The following is a 10,602-nucleotide window of genomic DNA, read 5'->3' as shown; positions in this document are numbered from 1 at the left end:
ACTCCTATTCCGGGGTCCAGCCCACCTCCATTCGGTCCCAGACAACTAGAAACAACATGCCTGACCCCGCCCCTTCCGCTTACCCCACCGGCAGGAAGTCGGCGGATCGTGAAACCCGCCCCCTCGTCCGCTCATAGCCCTTCGTAAAGCGTGAAGGATTTCGCGACAGCCCAGGCCCCACCCCTTTGGCCACATGTCGCACAGGTCTTCCCGTCGGACGCCGCGCCACCTCCTCGCGCTGCTTTACGAACCTAGAGCAGCGCCGCCCCGCCTCCTGTCTCCCTCCTCACCTCCCCGCCCCCTCCCAGTTTCGCATCTCTTAGCCCGACGTCCCGCTATAATCACGTGATTGCCTCATCCGGGTCCTTTGCGTTCTCTCTCCCTCTCCCAACATGGCGGCCTCAGGTGAGTGAGCGGCCGAGCGCGGCCAAGGACCAGGCTCATTAGCCACTCTCCGAGCCTGATCCACTGATTCTCTGGAGTTGGGGAGCGGGCGGCACCGCTTTCCTTCGGACTTTGGGGCTGCGGCAGGCTGGCGGCTTGGCCATGTTAGGTTATCGCCTCGGGATGTTTGGGGGGAGGGGAAGGACACCTTCCCCTCCCCCTCACACCCTTTTCACCCCGTCAGCGCGAGGTTGGAGCGGGGAGTAATGATGGACTCTGGCTTGAGTTGGAGTGATGAGGAGCAGAAAGATCTCTGGGAGGCGTGAGGCCTTCTCATAGACGTGAAGCACTGTGCCCGCGTGGAGGAAGGAAGGAGGCGGTTGGCGCGCGGACCGGTGCACAGTAGACTACGTTTCCCAGGCGCGAGGCCGTTGCGGACGGGAGTGGGGGCAGGGGAATAAAGGGGGGGGCAGTTAGAACACGAGCGCGAGTCGGTGGAGGGGCGGGGGAAGGCGACGACGCGCGTGCGCGGTAGGAGAGACGAGGGTAGCGGAGACCGGCGCGCCTTAAAAGCACGCGCGAGGGCCCAGATGGGGAGGTTTTACGCGCATGTGGTGCTTTCCCTTATGTCCTTCCACTTTCTCTTCTTCCCGTTTTAGAGTGTGGCCCGGTCCCTATATTTTTCCAAGGGTAAATGTGTTAGGTTTGGAGGTTGAAGCTACTGGAGTTAGGTGGGGGTGGGGAACCCAGTGTGGTGCGCCCACGTGTTGGAGGAGAGAAAGCAAGGGTGGAGACCTAGGTTTCTTCTAGGCTTTTTTTCTTGTTCAGTCAGTACCTATTTGCTGACCGCAAACTAAGCTAGGCATGGTTCTAGGTGTCGGGGATGGATAAAATGGTGAACAAGATCAGAACCCTTGACAGCTTCCATTTTGGTTTATTTTGATAGCTCCGATAGCAGAGTTAGGTTTTTCCTTTTTTTTTTTTTTTTAAGATAACTGCACAACTGGGGAGTGCTTTTAAAATAATACTAGTGGATAGAGTTGGGGTTTTTTTAGACGACTTTGGAGTAGGGAATATCAGTGTCATACAGTCAGCTTGCATTTCTCAAGGACTTGGCAATGGGCTTTGGAATATTTTCAGCATTCATTTATTTTAGTTTGGGGGATGATATCATGAACATGCATTCTGCAAAACCCTTGAACCCTTGCTATCTCTGGACACTCATTTCTCAACAAGAATTTATTTCCTCTGTGTTACGTAAGTGACTAAGAATTATGTATGTTTTTGGAAAACGTTGAAGGAATTGAGGTGCATTTGAACGTAATACCTTTCATTGGTGTAGCACTTGACAGTTGACCTGGCTCTTGGGTGTATGTTGTCTCATTTGATCCTTTTTGAGATAATGTAGGCAGATAGTGGTATCTCCCAGATGAGAAAGATGAAATTATGTTTTCAAGGTCACATGGCTGCAGGTACCAGAGCAAGGTCGATATCTTTGAGACTTCTGACTGCTCTCCATTATCAACTTGGAAATAACAAGGTTGGCTTCCATGTTCTGATCTTGTTCACCATTTTATCCATCCCTGACAGCTAGAACCATGCCTAGCTTAGTTATCATATGTTGGGGATCTGCCCAAAAACTTCATCTGAATTAGAGTACTTATTTGGGCTGGATTTGCCATTTTGACGGCTTAGTGCCATAATATAGTGAAAAGCCTGTATTCCCCTTTCACTATAACTTGTGGCATTTTTAAGGGTGGAAGACATTTTGGCAGTCTGTGCCCTTCATTTTACAGAATTGAGTGAAATCTGGACCGATGAAAGGCATTTGCTTGATGTCCCCTTCTGTTCCATATTTACTGTACCCCCTTTGAGCCCCTAATCTCTTTTCTTTAATTTGGTTCCACAAATCTTTTTGGCTTTGTGTAGTATATGTAAGGGACACTGATAGTATCAGAGTACAAGGTTACATCTGACAGTCTGCCCTTGAGGAATTTGGGATTTATCAGACTTGTTTTCCCACCTTAAATCTTTTCCAGTCTCGTTGATTTTGTTGAGTGGCCAATATTCCCAGATACGGCTTTGTTAATGAGACTATAAAATTCTTGGTATATTTTCAGTATACTTCATGATGATGCCCAGTGTCTTGTTGAAAGTAGATCTTATATTTTCTCAGTGAAAATACATGATAGAACTTAACAGCCCTCTTGTAAATGAGACCGAAAAATTCTTTGCAGCAATACCAGTATCCAGTTGACCCATTACTGACTTTTAAGAACTGAAAGTGTCCCAGAGCTGACCATTGAACTGCTCTCCTTACTTACAGGGAATCAAATGTGTTTGATATAGGTTAACATTTTTTTGAGACAAATGCTTTCAAATTGGAAATAGTGCTTGTATGCACAGAAGGCCTTTCATTTGCATAGCACTTCAAAATGTCATATGTGGCATCTTGTTTAATTATTTTCATAGGGAAAGGATGGTATCCAATAATTGTTTTCATATAGTGCTCGTCCTTATAGTTTAAAAGTAGTTTCATTATATGCTGTTCACATATAGGTTTCCCCTGCTATCCAAAAGTAGAACATTTTGTAAGCTGAAATGGCATAAAGCTAAGAAGCAATGACCATTACCTTATAGGGAAATTTTGGGGAGCATTCCCAGACCCAAAAAATAACCTCTCTGGCTTCTCTAATACCTTAGAGCATATCTTGCTAACAAAATAAATCAAGATAAAGTACAGATGCTCACAGGTACAGTTCAAAACTATATGGTGGCTTGATGCTGAGTATAGTTCTTGGGGAATGAGCTTGGACATGCCACTCAGTTAGAAGTGTGTCTGCCTCTGTGATGGCTCACTGCAAAACAAACGCCTAACGCTGTTTTCATTTTTTTCTTTTTTTTGTAAGAGCAAAGATTCTCTCTGGATTTCTTTTGGTTAGGGGAAACAAGTATAATAACGTAAGTCTTTCATAAAGGCAAAATGGCATAATGCAGCCTTTTGAAAAGCAAGGTTTACCTACATTACTATTTTTAAATTCCATTCTCTAGCATATATTTGTTATTCTGGGAGTAGGGTACCCGATTCAGATTCTGAAACTCTGAAAATTCAAATACAGTTACAAGGAGAGTGTCAGAGTAAAACATAGTGTTTCTAAGTAATGTGGTTGTTAAAATATATAAATTTTTAGGGCACCTGGGTGGCTCAGTTAAGCACCTGACTCTTGGTTTCGGCTCAGGTCTTGATCTCAGGGTCATGAGAGCACTGAGTCTGCTTGAGATTCCCCCCCATCCCTCCCCTGCTCACTCACATGGGCACACACTCTCTCTAAAATAAAAAAAAAATCTTTGAAACATATATATATACACACTTTTAAACAGCTTGAAGTTCTAATTCACATACCATTTGTGTATGGCTTGACAATATACCCTACCACTTTGTATTAGTCTCAAAACATCCTAGAATGTATTCACTTTTCATGAGGGTGGGGGAAAGAACCTCAAGAGTATTGTTTTTAAAAACCAAGTGCATATTTCTTGTCTTTCTTTTTTTTTCTTTTTTTTAAGATTTTATTTATTTGACAGAGCACGAGCAGGGGAAGCAAGAGGGAGAGGGAGAAGCAGGCTCCCCGCTGAGCAGGGAGCCCACCATGGGGCCTGGGATCACCACCTGAGCCGAAGAAAGACGCTTAACCGACTGAGCCACCCAGGCGCCCCCCAAGTGCCTATTTCTCATTATGTGTATGTACACTTACAAGTACACACACCAAAGTCAATTTGAATTTTTATAGCTCTTCTCTTAGAAGCTCTAAGTACTTTGGGTAGTGGTCAGCATGATGTGTATTGGGCGCTTGCTTTATATTTTTTACATAAATGACCAAATTGAGTGGAAAAAGGTAAGGGGAAGGCAATATGGCCTTTCCCTCCAGTTGTGTCAGTTTGAAGAAGTTGGGTCATGGAACTGAACTGGTGGGTCGAGGTGGTGGAGCATATTCTGACTTGGTTTTTATTCTCTACTATAGTACAGTAAAAGTGAGGCCTGTCAACATCATGATATTGCATTGTATGAAATCTCATGGCTTGGCTCTGAAGAGCAGTGTAATTAGTCTAGTTCTAGGCACTCTGGTATAGGTAGACTAATTGCATTTGTACAGTATTGTTTCTTTAAGGAAACATTTGTTGATCATTAATTCATTTTTAATTCTGGAGAATTTGGCAGGATTCACTTCCCAGAAGGAAATGCCTTGCCCCATTAGAAGTCATTTCTTCTGCCACCCCCCCATCTGTTTTCTTCGTATTTACCTATTCTGAACATTTCATATAAACGAAATCATACAGTATGTGGACTTTTGTTACTAGCTTCTTTATTTAGCGTTTAGGGGCTAACAACCCCTTTTGTTTGTCCTTTTATTTATTGATGTGAAACCACTTAAACCAGTGGTTCTCAACCATGAGACAATTTTGTATCACCCACAGAGGAGTCATTTACAGTGTCTGAAGGCATTTTTGGTTGTCACATCAGGGTGGAGGTTTTGGTACTGGCTGGAGATACTGTTAAACATCCTACAGTGCACAGGACAGCCCACCACAACAAAGAAATACCCAGCCTAAAATGTCAGTGATGCAGAAGCTGAGGAACTCTAAATAAGGGTTAAGCTGGTATTAGTTGTAAGAAACCGTGTCTATTAAGAACACAGGTGTTTTTTCTCTTAAGGACTTGTAGGCTTAAATTTTTTGAAAATGCTATCTTTTAAGCTCTTATTTAACCTATACGAGTATATGAAGAGCTTCACAGGTACCTGGTACTTGTTCAGTAAATTGCGGGAGTAATTAAGGCAGACAGAATTTAAAATTTCTGGGATGTGTGTGCGTTTTCCCTTAGTCCATGTGGCCTTAAATAATTGAGACGTTTACTGTTTGTTACATGAAGTGGTTGGTTTAACTTTTTAACCAATTCACATCAGATTTAAAGAAAACTAAGGGTTGGACCAGTTTGATTGTGTGGCAAGGGATTGATAAACCTGGAACATTAAACGATGTTTTACTTAATGCAGAAAAGACTGTTGAAATCCTAAACATGTAATGAGCCTAATACTAGAGTAGCAAAGGGCATAGAGGATTTAGATAACATCGTTTCTCAGTTATTCGAGTAAAAGAAAGTGGAACAAACACTGGCACCCACTTTAGTTTACTGATTTTACTTTCTAAAGGGCCAGTTCTTTTAAGTCTGTTTATATTTGTACTAAGTCGTTGCTGCTGCTAGATTTAAAGAAACATAAGTTACAGATCTTGTGAAAGAATCTTAGCTTGTTTTTAAATGAAGACCATCCATCATCGGTGATTTCTCAGCCAGAGGTTTTTGGAGGGGAGGGCAACAATCAGGAAAAAGGGAGCTACGTGATTTAAAAAGACATTCTGAACCAAACAGTGCTTTAGTTTTTGTTTTGTTTTGTTTTAGTTATGATGTTTAGTTTATTATTTTGAAATTTCCAATAACATTAAAGGAGAGGAAGATTTGTTGGTCACGAGTCAGGGGTTTTAAAAAAGTCAAGGGATAAAAGTTGAGAAACCCTGATCTAGAAAGTTGGTATAAGCCAGAATCAGACCAAAGACTGGTTAATTCCAGATTCTGCTCTTTTAGTATTAGATGCATATATAGGACGAAGGGGACAGGGGTGCTTTAATCAAATTATTTTTATGTTGAACTTGACCTCATTATATGGACTGGCCATCAGTTCTGTTTTTATTTCCCTAGTAACTAGACAGATCAATAATTGGGTATTATTAGCTAATGATACTAGGTTAAGCCCCATGAGGGTAAGGATCTCTAGCTAGCATCATGTTAGTACCCAACACTTTGAATTAGAGGATGTGGAAAAGATGAAAATAAACCTATACACTGTGAGCATTCCACCTCAGAGGCAGGCTTTATATCTTACTCACATCTGCTTAGTAAATTTCTTCTCCTAGGCCTTTGCATATAAGCTAGGGGCAATATCGATGCTATAGGACCCAGCCTCTGCATAACTGCTTTCTTTCAAAACGTAGAATCAATCCAGAATATAATCTGGTTAATCAGAAGTGATGCTTTTAGAGCAGGACTGTCTTAAAAACAGTCACTTAAAAATCGTGGAAACTACATTCAGCACCGTCTTTTTTCTGTAGTATTGCAGCCAAGTTCATCTGGTTAGCTCATTGAGACCATAATGCTTCAGGTTCTTAGTGTGTCCAGAAGGCTGCTCATAACATTCATAGCAAGCAGGTCATCTTTATTTCCTGAAAGTTGGGTGTTTTGTTGTTTGTTTAAGGTGGGGGGGGACAGAGGGAAAAAGAGAATACCTGCTGAGTGCAGAGCCCAAAGATGAGGGGGCTCAATCCCACCATCCGGAGATCAGGACCTGAGCAGAAATCAGGAGTCGGCCACTTAACAGACAGCCACCCAGGCTCCTCCTGAAAGTTGGATTTTAAAAGAAAGGGTCCTGGGCGGCTCAGATGGTTAAGCGTCTGCCTTCGGCCCAGGTCATGATCCCAAGGTCCTGGGATCGAGTCCCGCGTCGGGCTCCCTGCTGCTTGGGAGCCTGCTTCTCCCTCTGCCTCTCTCTGTCTTTCATGAATAAATAAATAAATAAAATCTTTTTAAAAAATAAAAAAATAAAGGGTCCTGGTGAGAGAGCATCCTTCAGTTAAACAAATGGTTGCATCATGTTACAAATTCTTAGTCTTCGTGGGTTGAAAATTAGATGAGAATTGGAACATGGAGGAGGAACTCATGGTTATAAAAGCCACAAAAACTGGTCTTTGTTACAACAAAGCTGCTTGCTTTTTTCTTATCATGTAGGAGCTACTCTCAGGAGCCAGTTTTAGAACTTCAGTTAGTCCTTTCAGTTCTTCTGCAGTAGCTCCTGACCGGTGCCATCTCAGAAAAAGTCCTGAGAACTAAATAGTTAGAGAGCCGAAGTCAGTCCACTAAACAGAGCCATTTGGAAATTTGTAAAGATTTCATAACCACGGAAAACATTAGAATGTGTTGGTTCTTAGGGGTTTTTTATGTTTTTCTTGCAGCACCCTATCTCGTCTTCATATGTGGTGTTAGGGAAGGAGAGAATTTTTTTTTTCCTAGAGGGCAGGGAGAGCCAGCTCTGTGTAGAGTCTTATTGTATGAACACATTCAAATGACAGTAACACAGTTTACTGTGGTTATGATACCCCCCTTCTCCCATAGAACTAATAACAAACTTCTTAGAGGTTGGCGCTCCTGTGGGAAGAGCCCTAGATTTGGTATCCAAAACCGTGGGTTTAATTCTAGCTCTGCTATCTAATATCTTTGTAACTGTAGGATTTAACCTCTCTGAGACTTAAGTTTTCTTTTCTGTGAATTGATAGTAATGATTCCTGCCTCATGTGGTCATTTTACAAGTATCAAACAATCCTCATAAATGCCAAAAAGAATATGTTATTAGGGGTAGGAGTTTTGTTTTAGTTCTTTGTATACCAGGAGCAATGGATATAGTCGCCTGGATTAAAAACAAATAGTTTCTAAATTAAAAAATTTCCAATGATACATGATTGAATATAGTAGAAAAAAGGTTGACCCCACCCCAGTCTTAATGTTGAAACTCTTTGTAGACCTTTTCCCATACATAAGCAATTTATTTTGTCAGTTTTCATTGGGTTTTCTTGCTGTGCCAATATATTGTACTTTGTCCCTATTTACATCTGTGTAGTATACCATCGTATTCTTTGGTGGCCCTCTGTGTTGCTTTCTTTAACAGTAGTGCACTGTACAACTCTCTAATATTCAAGGAATGATAAATAATCTTTCTTTTGCCTTTTTAAAACAGCAAAAAAGAAGAATAAGAAGGGGAAAACTATCTCCCTAACAGACTTCCTGGCTGAGGATGGAGGGACTGGGGGAGGAAGCACCTATGTCCCCAAACCAGTCAGCTGGGCTGATGAAACAGATGACCTGGAAGGAGATGGTAATTTTTTTTCCCCCATCATGCTTGGAGTTTTCATTCTCTTTAAGGCCAAACCCATTCCATAGTAATGGTTCACACTTGTAATCTGAAAGGAACTTACTCATTTTATAGAACCCTAAGTCTTATATTTGTATATTTCATAGAATTTTAGATTTAAGTTGTAAGAGTTTATGATAAGGGACTGAAGGGGAGATTCAGGAGAGCTTAGTACTAATTCTGTCTCTTTTGTTAACAGACTCTTCTCAAGGTATTAATTTAACCCTCATTTTCATTTCAAAAGTTGAGGACTAGATTACTAAAATTCTATGATGTCCTGATGTTACAATGTAATCTATAAGCTGTTTATATTCAGAATCAAGAGAATAATTTGTCCTGGGAGCTATTTTTATGAAGTCATGGATAAACAACTGGTCTGAGGAATGGGACAAAATTGAGTTGTGTTGGTTTTGTTTCATTTTTAAGAGGAGAATAAACCATGAAGAAAACACTTTGTCCACCCAAAAAGTTAGGAATATGAGAGTTGTCAACAGTGTTTAAATAGATTTGGACTGAGAGGGTTCGAGTCCTGCCTGTACTAGGATTATCATCTGCTCTGCCATCTTTGTGATCTTAGGCAAGTTTTTGAATCTTCTGAAATCTGAGTTTCCGTTTCCGTAGAATGGGAACAACCTCACAGCGTTATTAAAAAAAGATGGGATATAATGAATATAAAATACCTGGCTCATCGTAACAGTCAGTAAATAGTTTGATACTTTCTTTTTCTTTGCTGCATAAGGAATAAGAGTTACCATACTGTTAACAAAAGCCTGGGCCTTTAAAGACCTTAAAATACTTAGAAACCAAGAGACAGTGAATACTGAGTCTTTTTGCAGTGCTAACCTGATTCTGACATTTCAGAAGCACTGTCTCTTTGTAAAGTGCCCTTAATTTAAGTGCCTTTTTATCTGTTTCTTTCCTGACATAGCTTATTTAATCCTTGGTACTTAGCATGAGTCCGCTTATTCTACAACAGCAGTAAGGGAAGTTTGCTGTAATTTCTTCTGTTCACTTTCCTATCCTAGTTTCAACCACTTGGCACAGTAATGATGACGACGTGTACAGGGCACCTCCAATTGACCGTTCTATCCTGCCCACTGCTCCACGGGCTGCTCGGGAACCCAATATCGACCGGAGCCGTCTTCCGAAATCGCCGCCCTATACTGCTTTTCTAGGGAACCTGCCCTATGATGTGACAGAAGAATCCATTAAGGAATTCTTTAGAGGATTAAATGTAAGTGTAAAGGTTTAAGGCAATTAACTCGATAGGGAGATTAGCATATTGGTTGTGACTGTCCCTGAATTTCTAAGCTGGGAAAGAGTCTCAGATTGTATCTAGACTTGGAAGAAATGGGTATATAATTGATTAAGTGGCATTTAGGCCCTTTGAGAATGTTCTCGTCCCACACCAATCAGATAGTCTTTATTTACTTATTTATTTTTAAGATTTTATCTATTTATTTGTCAGCACACAAGCAGGGCGAGCAACAGGCAGAGGGAGAAACAGTCTCCCCACTGAGCAGGGAGCCCGACTCGGGACTCCTGACTGGACCCTTGAATCACAACCCAAGCTGAAGGCAGACTTAACCAACTGAGCCACCCAGGTGTCCCACCAGTCAGACAGTCTTAACACCTTATTGATGCAGAAAGAATCTCAAAAACTTAAACCTCTTTTCATTAAGAATCTTAAAAGTGATACTCCCAGGAGCACCTGCCTGGCTCAGTCAGTGGAGCATGTGACTCTTGATCGCGGGGTCATGAATTTGAGCCCCACATTGGGCATATAGATTACTCAAAAAAAACACACCCAGTTAGGTTGTAAGACGGAAAGTTTCTCTGAACTCATTCTGTTAATGACACTCAGGCTTATATCAAAATCACTTTTTAATTTTATATATGAATACCTTTAACTGGAAGATGTGTAATTTATATTAACAAGAGTGTGCTAAAATTTATTAAAAGTTCTGTGAGCCTGGTGCCACATATAGGGGAATTCAGTGTTTATAGGCATGCTTAAAAAGCTTAAGGGAGGGGCACCTGGGTGGCTCACTTGTTAGGCGTCTGCCCTCAACTCAGGTCATGATCCCGGGTCCTGGGATCGAGCACCACATTGGGCTCCCAGCTCGGCGAGCCTGCTTCTCCCTCTGCCTGCCGCTCCCCCTACTTGTGCTTGCTGTCTGTCAAATAAAATCTTAAAAAAATA

At 41.6% G+C, this 10,602-nt stretch overlaps 1 protein-coding gene across 5 annotated transcripts in view; it reads left to right on the top strand.

Moving 5' to 3' along the window:
- Nucleotides 1–256: 256 nt before the first annotated feature.
- EIF4B (eukaryotic translation initiation factor 4B) overlaps nucleotides 257–10,602 on the top strand; it is a 29,858-nt gene continuing 19,512 nt past the window's right edge. For 4 of the 5 annotated variants that reach the window (XM_073881950.1, XM_073881949.1, XM_025882761.2 and 1 more), the window contains exons 1-3: nucleotides 257–405; nucleotides 8,226–8,363; nucleotides 9,425–9,633. In XM_073881950.1, coding sequence (XP_073738051.1) covers nucleotides 393–405; nucleotides 8,226–8,363; nucleotides 9,425–9,633 — 360 coding nt within the window. In that variant the 5' untranslated portion in view covers nucleotides 257–392. Of the gene's footprint in view, nucleotides 406–4,105; nucleotides 4,126–8,225; nucleotides 8,364–9,424; nucleotides 9,634–10,602 lie in introns of those variants that run through there. The other variant, XM_073881948.1, reaches the window with a different exon arrangement.

This window comes from Callorhinus ursinus, unplaced genomic scaffold, assembly GCF_003265705.2.
Source record: "Callorhinus ursinus isolate GAN/ISIS: 27379988/994484 unplaced genomic scaffold, GSC_fseal_2.0 scaffold44, whole genome shotgun sequence".
NCBI classification, from domain to species: Eukaryota; Metazoa; Chordata; class Mammalia; order Carnivora; family Otariidae; genus Callorhinus; species Callorhinus ursinus.
This window is presented reverse-complemented; position numbering and strand designations above follow the sequence as displayed.